Consider the following 22,078-nt stretch of genomic DNA (forward strand, 5'->3'; position numbering starts at 1 on the left):
ACTTGCTTCTCAGTGAAAAAGTGTAACTCAAAGCAGTTTTTACGAGTTGCTCTCACATACATTAGTTCAACTGATGTCATTTCTATAGGACCTTGAGGATACTCAAGCCTATATTTTAGTCTTTAAAAATACACCTCTTATAATAGCTTTAAAAAAGTGGTTATAGTTAGATGTACTACAATCCACTTCCTGTCTACTGGTCTGATGTGAACAGCTGAAACCATACATTACAACTTAGAAATAAAAATGCAATGTAAAATCAGCGGCAGAACCATTCCTTGTAGAACACAGCTCCATGGGACTAGAGATGATCTGGCTTGTGCACTGCTGCATTCCTAGTGTGTAGCATAGTGCCTGGTATATACACTTCCTCAAATATTTGTCAAATAAATAATTATATAAACCAAGAAGACAGGCATTTGAATAGGACTCTACCATATTTAAGGAAGGAAAAAAAGCAAAAAGAGATTCCAAGGGAGAATTCACTACCAAAAAACAATAAATTCAACTTGAAAATCATTGTAATTGGTTCTAAATTGTAATTAACTAAACTGTGTCCTTTCCCATACTCTAAAAGCAAAAGACCAAATTCATATGTAGTAATTTACTAACAACACTTGGAAACATTACTACAAAACTGCAAATCAATGATTCCTTATTGATGAAAAAGAGTACAGTAAGATATGCCAGAGTAGTTGGTATCCTCATCTAATTTTACAGAAATTAAACTTCTAAGAATAAACTTCAACTTTGAAATAATTTCATAGAACTTCTCCCATCCAAGTACTAACCAGGCCTGACTATAGAACTTCTCAATATATTTTTTTTAATTTTCAAGTTTATCTTGAGGAAGAGAGAAAGGGAGAAAGAGAGTGCCGCACATCTGCAGCGGAGGGGCAGAGATAGAATCCCAAGCGGGTTCTGCACTAACAGCGTCGATGTGGAGCTCAAACCCCTGAACTGTGAGATCGTGGCCTGAGCCAACATTAAGAACTGGATGCTTAACCAACAGAGCCACTCAGGCACCCAACAACTCTCAACCTTTCTTGTGGCACAAGGCCACAATGAAATTTCCATCTTATCACAAGAATGCGGAGAGCTAAAATCTTAACAGACACTGGAAAACTAAAGGCTATTATCTATAGTGACCTCTGTTTCACATGGATAGTTTACTACATGAACTTATGACAAGAGGGCCTTTCAGATGAAAGTTGCAGTCAACCTGAAATACTATGATCTTGGAGATCCCAAAGAACTAGTTTAATCAGTAACATGTTTCCGGGTTTCAGGTTTCTCTTCCACTAAGATTATTCTTGGTCCTATGCTTGATAAATTGTATCAAAAAACAAAAACTGGGGGTGTCTCAGTGGCTCAGTTGGTTGAGTGACCGACTTCGGCTCAGGTCATGGTTCGTGAGTTCGAGTCCTGCGTTGTCAGGCTCTGTGCTGACAACTCAGAGCCTGGAGCCTGCTTCAGATTCTGTGTCTCCCTCTCTCTCTGCTCTTCTCCTGCTTGCGCTCTCTCAAAAATAAACAAACATTTAAAAAAGTGTTTAAAAAAACGGAATCAAAAGAAATCCTTTGAAGTGGAAAATTATATTAGAGAATATTAGGGGATTTCCCCATTAATAAAAGATAAATTTTAATTTTTACTTACATTCATCATAGAATCCATAAATGCGATTGATACTAGCACACTCATGGTTTCCTCTTAAGAGAAAAAAGTTCTCTGGATATTTTATTTTATAAGCCAATAGCAAACAAATGGTTTCCAAAGACTGCTTTCCTCTATCCACATAATCTCCTAAGAAAAGATAGTTGGCTTCTGGTGGGAAACCTCCATATTCAAATAATCGCAGTAAATCTGTATACTGTCCATGAATATCTCCTGAAAATAGAAAAAGGCGATTTTAGAGCATTTGGTTACTGTGGGAAGCAGCTTCAAATGATTCTCAATGTTTATACCCTTGTGTAATCCTCTCCCCTTGAATGTGGGCTATAGCTGGTGACTTGCTGCTAACAAACAGGAGACAGAAAAAGTGGGATAGGCTGTCACTTCTGAAATCAGGTTACAAAAGATCATGAGTTTCAATCTGCTTGTACATGGCAGAGACCTGAAGTAGGCCCCTAGCCAACAGCTTATTAGGAACCAAGCCCTTAGTCCATCAGCCCATAAGATACTGAATCCTTTCATCATTGAGTCTTGAGATGAATGTAGTCTTGGATGACACTTAGATCTCAGCCTTGTGAGACGAAGAACCAGAGGACCCAGCTTAGCTATGCCTGAATTCCTGACTCACAGCAACTGTCAGGTGATAAATTCATGCGGTTTTAAGCCAGAAAGTTTTGGAGTAATCTGTTATACAATAGATAACTAATACAGTTATTGTTACTATCTAGTAGTTTAACATCAGTCACTCTGTTATACCCAAGAGTGAGGCATTCAGAACTTAGAAGTATTTAGTATAACTAACATGCATTACCCTCAAATTATTTCCATATCAAAGCATTTTAGAGTACCTTGTAGAGAATTTGAATCATTTTAAAATGTTACAAGTAACCACATTTGTTTCATTTAAATTCACAGAAGAGACTGATCATTTCCACTAAATTCTTCTTTTTTTAAAGATTTTACTTTTAAGTCATCTCTACACCCAAAATGGAACTTGAACTCACAATGCTGATATCAAGAGTAGCATGATCTACCAACTAAGCCAGCCAGGCTCCACACCACAAAATATCATACTATCTCTTACTTAAAGGTGATGCTCTAAGTTAATTAATTTATTCAACAAACGTTACTTAGCTAATATCTCTTATTTGCTAGGTACTATACCAATGAGCACCAAGCATATAACTTAATAAACACAACAACAAAGAGGAAAAAAAAAAGTGAAGAGCACACTAAGCACTTGCAAATTAATCACTAAGAAACATAGAGGACACTGAAAATTTTTACATATAAAAATAGACCTTGACTGAGCAAAAGATGATGATTAAGTACATAAAAGCTATGTCATACACACAAATAGCTACTTACTACAAGTTATCAAACCAAAAATCAGTATGATACATTACTTTACCACTTCCCACTATTATGTGAACTATAGAAAAATGCTTTTTGTACAACAAATTTTCTGGCTAAAACAATGTAATCACTCAACCTAAGGTTGTAAGTTTTTGTTTTTGGCCAGAAGTGTTTATGACACCATGGATATTGCCATATTGACCCCCAAACTCTAGTTTTTTTGGTAACTGGTGTACCAAAATGCCCATTTCTCTACATCCGTGACAACACTGGATTATCAGTTTTTGATATTTTTTTTCAATATGTCTAGATTTGGGATTTGTTTTTAAATTGCATTCACTGCTTACTACAGAGGCTAAGGATCTTGCATTTACTGGCCTTTTGAATTTCTTCTAAAATCTGCCTTAAAAAAAGATCTTTCTATTGTATTGTCTTTCAAATTTGTTTCTAAGAACTAAAAACTGTTAACAGCAATCTTTTTATCTGATGTATACATAAAAATATTGTCTGTAACATCATTTTATGAAAGTTTTAATTTTTATACTTTATGCAGTCGAACCTATCAATGTCTCTTATACAAAAATTTTTAAATGTTTTCTCTAGATCACCTTCAATTTAATTAGGGGAGGAAAACTGGTATTCAAAATAGACTGTTTCCAACTTTACCCGATTACATACCACAAATTTTCAGTGGTGCTTCCAATTCCAAAAGAATAGGCTGGCTGAGAAAGATCTCCCGAGACTTAATACATAAGCCCCGAACTTCTGCTTCAGTCATCTGCACAATCTTTCCTGGACGACATCCTCGTACTGTTAAACAATGAAAAACTGGTCAGTTTTAAAAAATTTATCTATAAAATAAATAAATAACTCTTAAAAAACAAAAAAAGTCATGCCCATACTTTGAAGGTCCAGAAAGTCACACCGACAGCAAACTACCAGATACCTGTTGTGTCCTATGGCTAACGGTAAGGTTATTCCAGTGATCTTTGCCTTTCTATCTTTATTGCTGCTGGTTTCTAATGATGCTCCTCAAGACTGCTGCCACAGAAATGCAGTCCCCTGTGCTTTCTAGTAGCCAACCTTGCAGCCCCAAAGACCTAAATGGTTTTAGGGACAGCAGCTTTGGGGATAGCCTACTCTTTCAGCAAAGTCTTGCATTTAGGAAAAAGCCAAAATAGCATCATTAAGAATCAATGGCTATGAAGAAAGGGAAACGAGACAAAAAGTGGCTGTCAGTAGGTGATTTAGTTTCACATACATCCTTGGAAAATTATGAACAGTCTTAAGAATTTTAGCTAATATACAGTGTATACAGTATATTCTTGGTTTCAGGGGTAGATTCCCATGATTCATCACTACATACACCCAGTGCTCATCCCAAGTGCCCTCGTCAATACCCATCACCCATTTTCTACCCCCCTTTTTCCCCCCCATCAACTTTCAGTTTATTCTCTTTATTTAAGAGTCTCTTATGGGTTTGCCTCCCTCTCTGCTTGAAACTAACTGCTCCCCTTCCCTTCCCCAATGGTCTTCTGTTAAGTTTCTCAAATTCTACATATGAGTGAAAACTGGTATCTTTCTCTGACTTATTTCACTTAGCATAAAACCCTCCAATTCCATCCACGTTGCAAATGGCAGGATTTCATGCTTTCTCTTTGCCATGTAGTACTCCACTGTATATAAAAACCACATCTCCTTTTTTGGGGGTAATTTTTAAATGTTTTTATTTATTTTTTAGAGAGAGAGAGAGCGAGCGAGCGAGCATGAGCAGGGGAGGTCAGAGAGAGAGAGGGAGACACAGAATCCGAGGACAGCTCTAGGCTCTGAGCCGAAGTCAGCTCAGACTGAACCACCCAGGTGCCCCTAAATCACATCTTCTTGATCCATTCAGCAGCTGATGGACATTTGGGCTCTTTCCATGATTTGGCTATTGCTGAAAGTGCTGCTATAAAAATCGGGGTACAAGTGCCCCTATGAATCAGCACTCCTATACCCTTTGGATAAATTCCTAGTAGTGCAATTTGATGGATCATAGGGTAGTTCTATTTTTAATTTTTTGAAGAACCTCCATACTGTTTTCCAGAGCGGCTGCATCAGTTTACATTCCCACCAACATTTAAAATGGCTGAAGAGGCATTTTAAAAAAGAAAGCACATTGCATCTCTATATATCCCTACTATTTCCCATTTACAATTAGGTCCACACATTTCTTGTTAAAGACTGCTATGACTCTTTTCCCAGGTTGAGAGGTTTTTTAAAAAAAAGAGCCCCACATGCAAAAGTCAATCCATGCATATATAACATTAATATAGTAATATCTAAATAACAGGAAAGATAGACACTGTTGAAATGTGCTTTAGCAAATATGATTAATAAGATCATCCCTGAAATTCAAAACATGATCAGCAGAACTGCTTTTATTATGAGAACTTTATCATAGCTTCTACGTTAGTACTAGCTCACAAATGTCAATTACCTACTTCCCATAGATATATGGATTTTTCTAAGACCAAAAAGGGCACCTTACTTTATACCTTCCATTAAGTTTCTACAATACTAGCTTAGATGCAATTCTCAATTTTGGCATTAAGTCTTAACTGCATGGGAAATGGTATTTGCAAAATACAATCTTACCATCAGTGCATCAAGTACCTATATGCTTTACTTGAAGGAAAAAATAGTATTTTTCTCGAAGGATTAAAGATCTCTTGTTGGTTTCAGATGACAAATACTCATCTAAAAATCATTATTTAAAGATAAGAGCAATGGACAAGACAAACAAAATACTTTTGGCTCTTAAAAAAGCTCCCATAATTTTTGTTATGATTCTGTAGTAATAAAACACTGTTTAAGTTACCAACATTTAGTGGTAACTTGATGACAATCATTAAAACTAGTGTGGGTCACTCTGGGAAGCGGAAGCTTGAGTCTGGCGCCTTAGACCACTCGGCCATCCTGACACCACTAGTGTGGGTCACTCTGATGTGTCTAAATTACAGTGGTGAATATTTTATCTCATATTTATTTTCTCTGTTAATTATGTGTTTAATTTTGGCCTCCCAAGTAAGTAATTTAGGTTACACAAAGGTGTACTTTGACTAAGGTTTTTACAGAGCTAAAAATGCTTCAATTTAGAAGTCATGCTAATCCATAAAACTAAAAATTTACCCAAACAAAAAAAACTGCATAAAATTTCATGGATTTTTAAGCTGAATTTTTCCCAATTAATATTCTTTTAAGTTCAGAGATACTTTGCAATTGATAATTTCTTACAATTTTAATTGGCAGTTGCTTTTTGCATCTTGGTGGCATATAAAATGGAGCATTGCATAATCAAATTGCTTCTAAGAGTTGATGAAATACAGTTAGAGAAACTAAAGGTTCTTCTAAAGGTTAAGCATTTAACAAATGATCAAATCTTATGAATAAATTAGCCAAATACTTGGGGAAAGATGACAGATGTCTGTCAATTCAAAAGTCCTGCTCCCTCATGTACTCCCACCAGTATGTACACCTAAATTTCCAAAAACATTTCAAATTTCTGTCATCTGAAAGAAGGGAGTAAATCAAGGCAACCTGTTAACAGAGAGGAATTAGTTCACTACCCCAATATCCATGAGGATTCCAGAATTTGGGTATGTGAGCTTAAATACAAGCATCTGGCTAGATTATGAAGATACTAGAAACCTGCACAATTCATAAGGTGCAAAGCAACTTCAGTCAAACATCTCATTTAATCTTTTGATATCCCAGGAATTAGAGAGGGAAGTTATTATCTACATCATACAACAGAAACAGTTAAAAACTTGAAAATCAGGGAGCCCAGGTTTTAGAAAACGATAATGAGTAAAAAGCAGCAGAGAAGACTTTAAAACCAAAGTCTAACTCAACATTCTCTCTCCTCTACTACCACAGAAAAAATTTTAGTCTAAAGTTTCCCAGAAAATTGAGCAGGCAATAATTGTAAACCAGGTAAAAATGCCATTATAGGAAATATCTATTATACTGTTGCTGTTGAGAAAATATTTTGAGGTATCACACACACTAACATTATGGGCATTTATTCAATAAATTTAAAAAACTTAATGTTTATTTCTCTTTGGTGGGGGGAGGGACAGAGAGGGAGTCACAGAATCCAAAGCAGGTTCCAGACTCCTAGCTGTCAGCACAGAGCCTGATGTAGGGCTTGAACTCACAAGCTATGAGATCATGACCTGAGCAGAAGCCAGATGCTTAACTGACTGAGCCACCCAGGTTTCCTAAATTTTAACTATGTATACACCTAAGTAATCACCATCCACATCATGATTCAGAATACTTCCAGCAACTCTGAAGGCTCCCTTATGCTCTTAACCATTCAATAAATAATGCCCAAGGTTACTATTCTTATTTCTTTCAGTATGATTAATCTGCCTCGTTGAATTTGGATAAATAGTAATATACAGTATATATTATATATTCTTTTGCTCATTCTTCTGTGAAATCCACCCATGTTATTGTTTTTAGCAGCCACTAGAAGTATTTCATTGTATCAAATACCACAATATATTTATCTATCCTATTTGGGTGACTTTACAGCTATTACAAATGCTCATGAGCATCTGCATACATTTCTCTTGGGTATATATAAAACGCAGAATTGCTGGGTCACAAGAAAGTCTCAGCTTAATTAAGTAGAGACAACCATTTTCCTAAATTGTTATACCAAGTTACAACCCACCAATAATGATGTTCTACATCTTTAACAACACTGGGTATTATTAGTCTTAAATTGTAGCCATTTTGCTTGGTATATACTAGTATTCAATGAGATTTTAAATTGCTTTTTCCTGACAAGTAATGCTGAATATCTTTTCACATGCTTTACAGGCCATTTAGATATCCTTTTTTGTAAAGTTCATTTTTTTTGGTTAGTGGATGGGTCTTAAAAAATGACTTGTAGAAATTCTTTATATATTCCAGATGAATCTTTTGTTGGATCAGTGTATTACAAGTATCTCTTCCCAGTTTACGGCTTGCTTTTTCTCTCAATGCTCTCTTTTGATGAAGAGGAGTTCCTATTTTAATGCATTTAAATCTGTCTTAATTAATTTTAATGTGTCTTAACATCTTCAAGAAATGCTTACCTCCTCTAAACCTGTTTCCTTACGTTTCTTTCCAGATGGTTTACTGTTTTAGACTATCTTGATTTAGCATTGTGTATAGTTTGAGGTAAAGGTCAAAGTTCATTTTTACCCATACAGATATCCAATTGATTTAGCACTATTTATTGTAAAGACCATCCTTTCTCCACAGAACTGTAGGGGGAGCTTAGAAAAATCAGGTGACCACTCATGAATGGGTCCATTTCTGGACACTCCATATAGTCCATTAATCTGCTTATTTTTACTCCAGTGCTACATTTTCTTAATTACTGTAGCTTTTTTAAAAAAGTTTATTTATTTTGAGTGAGAGAGAGTGTGCATGCACTGTATGCGCTCATGTGAACAACCGGGGGACGGTGAAAAGAGGGAGAAAGGGAATCTCAAGCCTGCTCCATGCTCAGCGTGGGAGCTTGACCTCACCACCACAAAATCACCAGAGCGGACCTGAACCCATACCAAGACTTAGATGCTTAACGGACTGAGCCACTCAGGCTCCTCAACTGTTGTTTTTTTTTAAATGAAATTATCTTGTAATATAAGCATTCCAACTTTGTTAAGATTGCCTTTGCTAATCTAGGTCCTCTTGCATAGTCAAGTATGTTTTGAAATTGACTAATCTATTTCTCCCCACCCTCAACTTATGGGAGTTTTAACTGGGAATTAATTATCTAGGGAGAATCACCTTAGTAATTCTGAGTCTTCCATAAACATGGTATCTCTCCTTTTATTTCGGTTGTCATGGTTTATCTCAGTGATGTTTTGTAGTGTTTAAGGAGCGGTCTTGCACATTTTCATTAAATTGAATTGAGGGGGTGCTGCTTTTTGGGAATGTTTCCTTTTTTTAAAATTTAACTAAAAAAAATTTTTTTAATTTTTTTATTTATTTCTGAGAGACAGAGACAGTGCGAGCAGGGGAGGGTCGGAGAGGGAGATACTGAATCTGAAGTAGGTTCCAGGTTCTGATCTAGCTGTCAGCACAGAGCCTGACGCAAGGCTCGAACCCACAAACCCACGAACCGTGAGATCAGGACCTTAGCCAAAGCCGGATGTTTAACCGACTGAGCCACTCAGGTGCTCCTTAATTTCTTTTTAATGTTTATTTATTTGAGAGAGAAAGAGCGTAAGTAGGGGAGAGTCAGAGAGAGAAGAAGACAAAAATTCAAAGCAGGCTCCAGGCTCTGAGTCGTCAGCACAGAGCTTGATGCGGGGCTTTAACTCATGAACCACGAGGTCATGACCTGAGCCGAAGTCAGAGGCCTAACCAACTGAGCCATCAAGGCATCCTGAGTAAATGTGTTTTACTTCATTTTCCATTTGTTTGATATTAGTACACAAAAGTGTAATTGATTTTTGGACAGTGACTTTTTACTTTTTTTAACAGTTTGAAGAGTCCTTTGGATTTTCCAACTATACAACCATATCATCTGTGAAGACTTTTACTTCTTTCCCAATCTTTGTATCTTTTATTTTTCTTCTTCACTGAATTGGTTAGGACCTCCAAGACAATGTTGAACAAAAGTGTGCTAAAGGTCTTGTCTTGTTCCTGAACTTAGAAAAAAAAAGCACTCAATATTTCACCATTATAATTGCTATAGTTTTGTGCATACTTCAACTAGTTTGCTAAGAATTTTTATCATGAAGGATGTTAAAATTTATCAAATACTGTATCTCATTCGAGATAATCTTAACCCCCCCACCATATTCTGTTAATATGACTTATACTGATTGAATGTTCCTTGGATTTCTAGAATAAACTCTACTGAATTATGAAATTACCTTTCTTATTCGATTGCTAATAATTTGCTCATGATTTCTGTAGCTATATTCATGAGAAATATTGGCTGGTAACTGCATTTCTTTGACATTTGTCAGATTTGAGTATTAGGGCTGTGCTGGCTTCAAAGAACAAGTTGGGAAGTGTTCTTTGGTTTTCTGTAGAGACTGAATAAAATCGGCCTAATTTCTTCTCTTTTAAATATTTAAGTCACTACTGAAACCAAATAGGCTTGGAATTTTCCTTTTTGAGAAGCATTCCAAGTACAAATTCATTTTCTTTAACATATATGAGACTATTCAGATTTTCTATTCCTTTTGTCAGTTTTGCCAAAGAGTTTTTCACCTAAATTATAAAGGTTATCAGCATTAATTTATACAATTTTATTATACTTTAAAATACATATAGATAACTTTTCTCTGACCCATTTAAAAATACTGTATTTGGGGTGGCCTTAATTGGTTAAGCATCCAACTCTTCATTTCAGCTCAGGTCATGATTTCACAGATGTGAGATAGAGCTCTGCCTGTGGAGCCTGCTCGGGATTCTCACTCTCCCTTTCTCTCTGCCCTTCCCCACCCTCAAAATAAATAAACTTAAAAAAAAAAAGAAAGAAATAGAATGCATGTCATGCTCTTTTACCAGTATATTACTTCCTAAGATATTCTCTTATATACCAGAGTAAAAGTTATCAGATCCAGGGAGTTTAACAAATATAAATCTTTGAAAAATATACTATAATTTTAATAACTGTCTCAATCATGTCCTTTATAGCATGTTCTTCCCCTCTCTCTGGTATAGAATTCAAGCCAGGATTACATTACTGGTTTTGTTTGTTCCATCTCTTTAATCTCTACTACTAGTCATGTCTCCTGTATCTTTTTTAACATGGTAATTTGTTTTCTAATTCTTACATTATCAGTCTTTCTGGGAATTATCAATTTTATTCATCTTTCCAATAATTTCATTTTTTTAAACAACTTTCAATTCACTTTATTTTTCTTGTATAAAACTATGCTGTGGCCACTGCTGGAGTCTGAGTCCTCTGTACGGAGACTCTGGTGTGCGTCTTTATAACATAGTGAATTCTTGATAGGAGACTCAACACCGTCTCTTTCCAAAAGTCAGGGGTGAGACAGCTGTTAAGTCTTGGAAATGGCATCAGAAGTGGCCTTGGTGAAGTTGCTCAGGGTGGCAGTGCAGCCCCTGCCTCTGGGGTCAGGGATGAGGAGCACCAGCACAGAGCCCTAAGAGCCGGTCACCTTGTATGGGATAGTGTGGCCTTGCCAATCCTGTTTCCCCAGTAGCCTCATTGCACAAGGACAATGAAAAGTTTGGCCAGGATGACGGCTCCATGGATGGCAGTGGCTATGTCCATGGAGCACTTCACACCCAGACCAATGTGTCCACTGTAATCTCTGACAGCAACAAATGCTTTGAACGTGGTCTGCTGGCCAGCACAAATCTCTTTTTGCACAGGTATAACCTTCAAAACCTATTCTTGAGGGATGACCCCAGGAAAAATCAATGATCCCCGATTCCTTTTATGGGCAGGGAGGAGATAGATCTCCTCTAGGGACTTGATCTTCAAGTCCTTTACCAAGGCCGCCCAGCTTGGTGGTGGGGATCCACTCCTTATCCTCAGCCTTGCCTCCCTGAGATCCACAGCCCCTGTCCTGACCCCAGCTGTGGTCTTGGCCCCAGATGCTGCTGCCGAAACCTCTGTGGAAGCCGCCATGGCACCAGTGTCATATGTCATTTGGTATATCTTCCTGGAGAAGCTTCAACAAGGCCATTTTTAAAAATCATACAGGTGGCTTGTTGGTTGAATGTCTGACTTCGACTCAGGTCATAATCTCACAGTTGGTGGGTTTGGGCCCCGCATCAAGCTGTGTGCTGGCAGCTCAGACCCTGGAGCCTGCTTCGGATTCTGTGTCTCCTTCTCTCTCTCTGCCCCTCCTCTGCTCATGCTCTGTCTCTCAAAGATAAATAAACATTAAAAAAAAAAAAAAAACCCCAAATATTTGCTTTTTATTAGATTTCTGTTCTCATCTTTATTATATCTTTCCTTCTACCTATTTTTGGTTATAATTTGCTTATTCTTCTATGGTCCTGAAATTAAAATTTAATGTTCAGCCTTTCACCCTCCCCTCCAACATATATATTTAAAACTGTACATATATACATGTGTGTGTGTGTGTGTGTGTGTGTGTGTATCTCCTTATAAGCACTGCTTTTGGCTGCAATTACACAAGTTTGAAATGTATTTTTATTATTACTCAGGTCAACATATTTTATAATTTTCACTGCTGTTTCTTTGGTAGCAGTAAAATTTGTAAAAGTACACTGCTTATTTCTAAATATTTGAAAAATTTCTAGTTACGTGCTACCAATTTCTAGTTTATCATTACTGAAATCAGAGAACCTATAATCTCGTTTCTTTTAAATTTACTGAGACTTGCTTTATGGTATTGCATATGGCATATTTTAGTAAATGTTCCATACATATTTGAAAAGAGTATATATCCTGTAGTTGTCGGGTAAAGTGTTCTGTGTGTCAGGTCGTTTACTGTGCTGCTTAAATCTTTCAGGCCCTTGCTGATTTTTTCTTTGTTCTATTAGTTACTGAGAAAGATACATTAGTCTATATAGTTGTGGGTTTTGCCTGTTTTTAACCTTTTGGTTCTATCAATTTTTCCTTTTTGTGTTTTAGACCTATAATATTAAATACTTAAAAATGTTAAGATCATACCTTCCTATTGAATTCATCCTTTTAACATTATGCAATGTCCTTCTTTACCTCTAGTGATACTTCCTGCCTTGCCTACTATTTCTGATGTATATCCCAACCAGGTTTCTTCTGGTTAATCCGTGCATGATGCATTTCTCCCATTCTCATGCTTTACTCCTCTGTCTCTGCTGTTAACTTTAAAACATGTCCCTTGCTGGTATAGCTGCTCTGGAAAACAGTGTGCAGGTTCCTCAAAAAACTATCAATAGAACTCCCCTATGACCCAGCAATAGCACTGCTGGGGATTTACCCAAGGGATACAGAAGTGCTGACACATAGGGGCACATGTACCCCAAGGTTCACAGCAGCACTTTCAACAATAGCCAAATCATGGAAAGAGCCTAAATGTCCATCAACTGGTGAATGGATAAAGAAGATGTGGTTTATATATACAATGGAATATTACATGGCAATGAGAAAGAATGAAATCTGGCCATTCGTGGCATCATGGATAGAACTTGAGGGTGTCATGCTAAGTGAAATAAGTCAGGCAGAGAAGGACACATACCATATGTTTTTCACTCATAGGTCTAACAGGCGAAACTTAACAGAGGACCATGGGTAGGGGAAGGGGAAAAAGAGGGAAGGGGGAGGCAAATCGTGAGAGACTCTTGAATACTGAAAACAAACTGAGGGCTAAAGGGTGATGGGCATGGAGGAGGGCACTTGGGAAGAGCACTGGGTGTTATATTGAAGCCAATTTGAAATAAACTATAAACTATATATATTTTGTATATGTATACAGTATAGTTAGGTCTTTGGAGCTTTGTCTTGAGCGTTTACTCCTCTCACATTTACTGTCATTATGGACATATCCTATCATTTTCTTTGTTTCTATCACATATTCTCCATTCTCTTATTTCTCTTTTCTTCCATTTCTTTGGAATAATCAATTATATTTTATTACTCCATTTTCTCTCTATTAGCTTTTTAGCTAATTATTATTATTAATATATATTAAGTTATATTATTTTTCTTTTGGTATTACTCTAGAGATAACAAAAGCACTTTTGACAGAATTACCACTTTTTAGCCTTTTATTCTATAGTTGTCATATATTGCTTCCACACAGTTTAAACCATACAAGCCATTAATTGTTTTAAATAGCATTAATTTATAATTACACACATTTATCCTTATTATTATTCATTTACTTCTGCAGTTTTGTGCTTTTATCTGGGATCATTTTATTTCAACACGAACTTTAGAAGTTTCTAGTACCAGTCTCTATCAGTAAGTTTTCTCAGCTTGTGTTTTTATTTTGCTTTCACTTTAAAAAAAAATTGTTTTAATGTTTGGGGGGAGGACAAGAACACGAGTCGGGGAGGGAGACACAGAATCTGAGGCAGGCTCGAGGCTCTGAGCTCTCAGCACAGAGCCCGACATGTAGCTCGAACTCAGAAACTGCAAGACCATGAAAACGTCCCTTGCCTTCACTTCTGAAGGACATGCTCACTGGATTTAGAATTCTAGGTTAGCATTCTTCCTTTTCTTTCAGCACCTTAACAGGACAGCCTATGCTTTTCTGGCATCTGCAGTTTCAGGTGATATATCAACAATCAATGTTCTCTTGAAGGTAATGACTTGTTTCCTCTGGCAGCTTTTAAGATTTTCTTTTTTGGGGTGCCTGGCTGGCTCAGTCAGTTAAGAGACCAACTTCAGCTAAAGTCATGATCTCACAGTTTATAAGTTTGAGCCCCACATCAGGGGTTCAATTCTGTGTCCCCCTCTTTCTCTGTCCCTCCCCAACTCGCTCGTTCTCTTCTCAAAAATAAACATTAAAAAAATTTAAAGAGATTTTCTTTCTCTTGAATTGTAGCAGTTAAGTCTATGATGGGTCTCAATATAGTTTTATTTGTGTTTTTCCTTCCTGGAATCCATGGAGCTTCTTTAATCCGTGTTTTAGTATCTTTCTCCATTTGGAAAAATCTTGGTCAGTATTTCCTCTATCCTGTATCTCCTCTCCTTCTGGGACTCCCATTATGCATGTTAAACCTTTCCACTGTCTCTTGCTTTATTTCCCCCCCCCCCGTTTTTTCCCTCAGTGCTGCATAATTTCTACACAATACTTTCTTCCTAGCTTTTATTACTCCTGTTTCTAATGTGCCAGTAAGCCCAACTCTCAAATTCCCATTTAAAAAAAAAATTCTTTTTAAGGTTTTTATTTATTTTTGAGACAGAGAGAGACAGAGTGCGAACAAGGGAGGGGCAGAGAGAGAGAGCACACACAGAATCTGAAACAGGCTCCAGGCTCTGAGCAGTCAGCACAGAACCTGATACAGGGCTCGAACCCATGAACCAGGAGATCATGACCTGAACCGAAGTTGGCTGCTTACGGACTGAGCCACCCAGGAGCCCCTCAAATTCTCACTTTTAATGTACTTTTTTAGTTGTAATGTTTCTAGGACTCTGATAAAATTTTCCATCATTTCTTATTTATCCTGAGTACATTAAATCAGTTATTTTATTTTAAAGCCTCTCTGTGATAATTCTAATATCTGAATAATCTGGGGATTTGTTCCCTTTTTTCCTCTTGATTTTTGGTTAAGTTTGTTAGCGTGTCCTGTAGTCATTTCACTGCATGAAATATCTGATTAGATTATGGATGACTTGTATGAGCTCTAGACGACATCTTCCAGAGAGCGCTGCTTCCTTTCAGCAGTAAGAGTAATAACGACTTACATTTTCCTGAGGGCTGGTCTACTTCAGTTTTGCCCTCAATCTTAGGCAGTGGCCATGAAGAAGTATCAATGGAAAACTCAGGAGTATAATAGAGCCCCTCTAACTTGGCAGTCTTAATTTCAACTTTTGCCTCTCTGGTATAGGGTGATGCTGGAATCTGCTCAGATCTTTAGCTTTCTAGCTACTGTTTTCTTTGGAGTTTCTTAGAGCCTTCTCTTGCACATGTGTACCTGAGAAGTCAATGATACAAGGGGGACCTGACTGCAGATTTTGGGGTTAGAGTCCATGTGGTTCCCTCCTCTTTGGGATTTAAGTTTCAATACTTTAATGGCCTCAGACTTCCATCTCTCCTCTTTAGTCCAGGAAGACTGTCACTTTTTGTTTGGATCTATTCCCCTATACCTCCAGGAAAAAAGTCAGAGTGATCGGTGAGCTCACTGCTGCTTCCTTTCCCTCAAAGATCAAAAAACCCTCAAAAGTTTCCTGTGTTCACTGCTCAAGTACAGACAGAAAAGGACACAAAACAGGATTGCTGGTCACACACGAGAAATTCAGATGATTACATACAGAAATTTGAGGAATACCTTGCAAGGACTAGACACTATGGGCCCTAAGCCCATACTTTACCAGTCCTGACTGAATCAGTCACACAACTTTTGGTGGGAGCACTAAGGTCTTCTACTCCTGATAAGATCATCTTTCTGCACAAGCATGTCCACATCAGAAAAGGGGAAAAATATGAGAGTCAAGTTTGCTCAATGTCTGGTTTTGTAAGTTTTTACTTTTTAAAAAATGACCAGGGGAAAAAGAGACATAAAAATTATATAACATTTCAGCATCCATAAATAAATAGTATTTTACTGGAACACAACTACTCTTACTTGTTACTCTTTTCTTCTCCCACCCCCACCCCCCATTAAGTATCATCTATGGGCACTTTCACCAAACAGTGACAGAGGAGATTAGTTGTGACAGAGACACAGGGGCACTCTGTCATTTGACACTGCTTCTCATGGTACTACAAATTACAGAGACACAGTTATAACTCAACAGTATCTAGAGTTCATGCTTGTGGCTGTTCTGCAACATTAAAATTTTTTTTACTTTTATTACCAGTGCATACTCATCATGTCAAAGCAAGAAGAATGGAATGCAAATGTAGCACTTTTAAAGCACAGTGGAGTGTGGATTATTTTGCTATTGAATTAGATGGCTAAGCATTGCATTTATAACATTATGACTATGCTTAAAAAAATACAATATATGTTCACATAACCAGACTAAGCACCCATCACAACATCCCCATTTCATCAGAAAGCAACAGCAATTTAAATATTTTAAATGGAATCTCATCACAGCAGAATTTCTTCAGAAAAATAAAAATGAGACTGCAACCAAAGTTAAGTTTCCAACTGGCTCCTGTGTTAGTACGCAAGGAAAGCCATTTACTAATGGTGAGTTCATAAAATCAAGTTTGACTGGAAAAGCCAAAGAAATATATCCCGAGACAATATTCTTGTTTAAGACAATCATCCTTTCTGTAAAAAAGTTCTTGCAGCATTGAAGACAATGGGAGCTATATCAATCAACCATCAGTTAAAAAACAAATGAGGGGTGCCTACGTGGCTCAGCTGGTTAAGTATCCAACTTCTGCTCAGGTCATGATCTCAGTCTGTGAGTTGGAGCCCTACACTGGACTCTGCGAACTGCCAGTGTGGAGCCTGCCTGAGATTCTCTCTATCCCTCTCTCTCTGCCCCTCCCCAGCTTGTACTTACACGTGCACGCACGCTCTCTCAAAATAAATAAACATTAAGAAACACCACCCATGGGGTGCCTGGTTGGCTCTGTAGGTTATGCTTCTGACTTCAGCTCAGGTCATATCTCATGGCCTGTGAGTTTGACCCCAGTATGTGGTGACAGCTCAGAGCCTGGAGCCTGCTTCAGATTCTGTGTCTCCCTCTCTCTCAGCGGCCCCCCACCCCCACTTGTGCTGTCTCTGTCTCTCAAAAATCAATAAATGTTTAAAAAAATATATTAAAGAACTCATAAAAACAAATTATTTCAAGTGAGTTTTACTGGCTCTTGTGAATTCACAGATACTACCAATATTTAGTTGTTGCCATATTTAAGGAGCCAATACTAAATTAAGTGACTGAAGAGTTACCCTCTGAATTAGGTATCAAAAATATGTTCAAGAAGCTGGGGAAAAAGAAAACAAAAAACAATGGAGCACAAAAAAACTTATTAGTTGGACAATTTTACAAAGCTTGTAAACATTTAAGATGTTTATAGTGTATGGTGCAATTCCTCAGCAGAAAGATACTTTAATCTATCATGTATTGTTGGACCAGTGGTAATCAATAGTGAACATCATTAGTGCTCATGTACTTAACTATTGTCAGTTCCATGAGTATTTGTCAGAAATAAAAGATGAATATCTTGAATTGCTCTGTCACACAGCAGTTCGATGGTCTGGTAGTGATAGTTTTAAAGTGAATTTTTTGAGCTCAGGGCCAATACTGAAATTTTTCTGAATGACAACAATCAGTATCACTATTATGGTAGTTTTATAAATTAGAGTTTGCTGTAAACCTGATGTTTCTTAATGGTTGAACCTAAAATTGTAAGGCAAAAAAATACTTATATGTGAAACGTATACTGTGGTAAGTCATTCTGACAACATTATAATGATGCTTGAATTCACAAGCAAATGTCAAAGCTGCTTTATACACTCCCAGTGCTGTCAAAAGTTAAAACAAGATCTTCATTTCCTCACAGATTTGTATTAGATATATTTTTTAAGCTCAAACCACAGTTCCAAGAGAATTCTTCAGACCTCAGTCCTAGTGCAAAATATACCAAAATCGATTTAACTATGTAGGTGAAGAGCTTCTCCCTCGCCCTCGATTGGAACTGATGAGTGTGCAATGTGATAACATCCTAAAAAAGGCAAATATCAGGCAAGAACTAGTAGCATTCTATAAACGCTTTCCAAATGATAACTAAAATCATTAACTAAAGTCATATTCTTGTGGACTGATACCAGTATTTGGCAGTACCCATCTGCGTTAAAAGATCCTTTCCGGGACGCCTGGGTGGCTCAGTTGGTTGAGCATCTGACTTCAGCTCAGGTAGTGAGTGGTCTCACGGTTAGTGGGTTTGAGCCCCGCATAGGGCTCTGTGCTGACAGCTGGCTCAGAGCCTGGAGCCTGTCTTGGGATTCTGTGTTTCCCTCTCTCTCTGACCCTCCCCTGTTCACACTGTCTCTCTCTGTCTCTCAAAAATAAATAAAAAACATTAAAAAATTAAAAAAAAATCCCTTCTAAAATGAAATATACAGAAGATCTCATTACAGATCAGCATTAACAGATGAACTCTTACAATCAATTTTGATGATACAGAACTCTAAGTCTGAACCTCAAGTAAACAAAGTTATCTGCTCCCATAAGAATACACACAAATTATACTTAATCATTATATTTCAAATTTCATATTCATATAAAAAAACTTTTCAATGAAGGTTTGTCATTTAAATACAAATGGGGTTGGGGGCCAGGGTGCCTCAGTCAGTTAAGCAGCCAACTCAACTTCAGCTTAGATCATGATCTCATGGTTTGTGGTTCAAGCTCCGTGTTGGGCCTGCTTGGGATTCTCTCTCTCCCTTTCTCTATGCCCCTCTGCTTGTGCTCTCTCTCAAAATATATAAACTTAAAAAAATACAAATGGTCTGTGATATATAGGTGTTTTTATGTGTACCGTATGTACATTAAGTTTTAACTTTCAATAACCATCAATTTTCTCCAGCAAGTTCTTACAATAACTGCTTTCTCTAAAACAGAAAGGATGTCAAGAAAAAAGAACCAACCTCACTACTATCTATCATGTCTGTCCCAGGAAATCATAGGAATCTTCCATAACCTTTAATATTTTAATTAACTTGACATGCCCCAAAATTTACTCAAGGTTACATATTAATAGCAAAGTTAACTTAAATCCAGACTTGCTAAATTTCCTGTTTTCTGTAGGATTAAGTGGAAATTTCTCCATAATTTGCATGTAAATCTGCCTTTAAGCCACAAAAAGTAAGAAAAAGTAAAGTTTTTACAAGTGGCTAAAATGCGGAATTTTGGTTTCAAGTGAAAGAATTAGGCAGCTGTCATAATTTCAATTTATCTTAAGTCTACCTGATAGGAATAATTAATGTGGCCTTCAGGAGCTCTGTATTACCTCAAACCGTAATATTGTGTGTGTGTGTGTGTGTGTGTGTGTGTGTGTATGAACACACATATTTTTCTGAAAAGGCCTAAGGATCTCATGAATTCTCAAAAGGGCCTATGAATAGTCATGAATTAAAAAGTGATTCCAGATACACCAGGAAACATAATAAGCAAAGAATAAAGAAGAAAAGTAGCAGATATAGGTGAGAGCCAGATGTTTCAGGCACAGAGGAAGAGTGTCCTGTCTCTACAGTTCTCAAAGCGGGATACCCTTTTTCACTATGTTGAATCTGCATGATACAAAAGCCCTTGGTGGGCAAAACTGCTAGCACCTTAGCACAAACTCAATCAGTGGCACCAAAATGTACTAGTAGTCATTGGTGGGATTCACTGCCATGCACTTATAATGAAACACAAAAAAGTCCGGTTTCACTTAAGAATGTCCTCAAGCACAATATTATCAATTCTATTAAATCCCCACCACTGAATACACACTCAAAAAAAATTTTTTTAATGTTTATTTTCGAGAGAGAGAGAGAGAGAGAGAGAGAGAGAGAGAGAGCGCGCGCGCGCACACACGTGTACACGCCTGAGTGGTGGAGGAGCAGAGAGAGGGAGACACGGAACACGAAGCAGGCTCTAGGCTCTGAGCTGTCAGCACAGAACCCCATGTGGGGCCTGAATGCATGAACAATGAGATCATGACCTGAGCCAAAGTTGGACACTTAATCGTCAGAGCCACCCAGGTGCCCCTACACCTTTTTTTAATATGCTGTATAAAGAAATGAAAAGTATCCATTAAGCATTTCTGCTGCATACCAAAGCACAATGGCTGTGTTTAGCTCCAAGCCGATCTAGCCACATTTTTCACAGACCTTTTTTACTGGAAAGCACAGCTGACAAACTATAGCTATTTACACTTAGATATTTAACAGATACTTTTGAAAACGAAGAGTAAGTCTGTTGTTTCAAAGAAAACTGACAGCATTTGTTGCTAATGATAAAAATCAAGCTTTCAAGTGAAAATTAAAATGCTGGAAACCTTGTATCCAGTACCATGAATTTGACAGCTTCTTCCATAATTTAAAAACTCTTCTGATACCTTGTTATATTAAAAAATATTGTTTTCTTATATTGTGTAAGATACATCAACACTGGAACATCTGCATAAATCAATGTAACATATTTTCCAAATGACCAATGCATCTACAAAGAATGTAGAAGAACCATTTAAAGTGTAAGACAGGGGCGCCTGGGTGGCTCAGTTGGTTAAGCATCCAACTTCGGCTCACGTCATGATCTCATTGTTCGTGCATTCAAGCCCTGCACCGGGTTCTGTGCTGACAGCTCAGAGCCTGGAGCCTACTTCTGATTCTGTGTCTTCCTCTTCTCTGCCCCTCCTCTACTCAAGTTCTGTCTCTCTGCCTCTCAAAAATAAACAAACATTAAAAAAAATTTTTTTAAGGAATATTTAGTGAGATTTCAATTATTTCTAAGTATCTTGACATTCTTATATACTTCTATTATTTTACCTCTGTTAAAACCGAGAATACATGCCATTGGAACAAATACTGTTAAAACAGTAAATATGGAAAGTAAGATAATAAAAGAAAAAAGCCTGCTAGATATAATTTGTTATCTTCCCTGTTAACCCTAAATCTTAATATATAATCCTGTCTCTAGCCTCAAATGTAAACAGATTTCTAAATCCCAATGAATTTTAATCTTGGATTTAGATATTTACCAGAAAAGGTTCAGCTCTGCATTCAAATAACAAAGTAAAAACACTTCTGCACTACTTTAAACTTTCAATGCTTCCCTCGCTTGCTGGAAAAACGAATTAATAGGAAAACAAACCTAATCTCTCAATCAGTTAAAAAATGTACCACCTTTGGGGCACCTGGGAGGCTCAGTTGGTTAAGTGTCCGACTTCGGCCCAGGTCATGATCTGTTGGTTCACGGGTTCGAGCCCTGCATCGGGCTCTGTGCTGACAGCGTGGAGCCTGGACCCGGCTTCAAGTTGTGTCTCCCTCTCTCTCTGCCTCTCCTCAATTCATGCTCTGTCTCTGTATCTCTCTCAAAAATGAACAGACATGCATCCTCTAGCTTCTCATCTAGGAAGAAGTAAGGTAAGAGAGAAAAATATCCCTCAGATGATCTTCCCTACTCTCCAACCTGCTCTTTCCTAATAGACCTGCTCTTGGATCTATATATACACAATACTTTCCCTGCGGAAGTTGGGGCTGCCAAGAACAACTATCTAGCACTTCCTTCAAACTGCCTAACCTTTAGACTTCTGCGTCACAACTAAACAATTTAAATCAGGGGAAAAATGGCTTTAAACAGTCTGGCAGTTCCTCAAACGGTTAAACATAGAGACTTACCTACCATATGACCCAACAATTCCATTCCTAGCTGTATACTCAAGAGAAGTGAAAA

At 37.4% G+C, this 22,078-nt stretch overlaps 1 protein-coding gene across 2 annotated transcripts in view; it reads right to left on the reverse strand.

Moving 5' to 3' along the window:
• The window catches only part of PPP1CB (protein phosphatase 1 catalytic subunit beta), a 43,311-nt gene that overhangs the window by 16,570 nt on the left and 4,663 nt on the right, over positions 1-22,078 (reverse strand). For both annotated transcript variants that reach the window (XM_029938024.1, XM_029938025.1), the window contains 2 exons: positions 3,706-3,837; positions 1,657-1,887 (listed from right to left, as the gene is read on the reverse strand). In XM_029938024.1, the coding sequence (XP_029793884.1) occupies positions 1,657-1,887; positions 3,706-3,837 (363 nt within the window). The remainder of the gene's footprint in view (positions 1-1,656; positions 1,888-3,705; positions 3,838-22,078) is intronic.

This window comes from Suricata suricatta, chromosome 4, assembly GCF_006229205.1.
Source record: "Suricata suricatta isolate VVHF042 chromosome 4, meerkat_22Aug2017_6uvM2_HiC, whole genome shotgun sequence".
In the NCBI taxonomy this organism is placed as follows: domain Eukaryota; kingdom Metazoa; phylum Chordata; class Mammalia; order Carnivora; family Herpestidae; genus Suricata; species Suricata suricatta.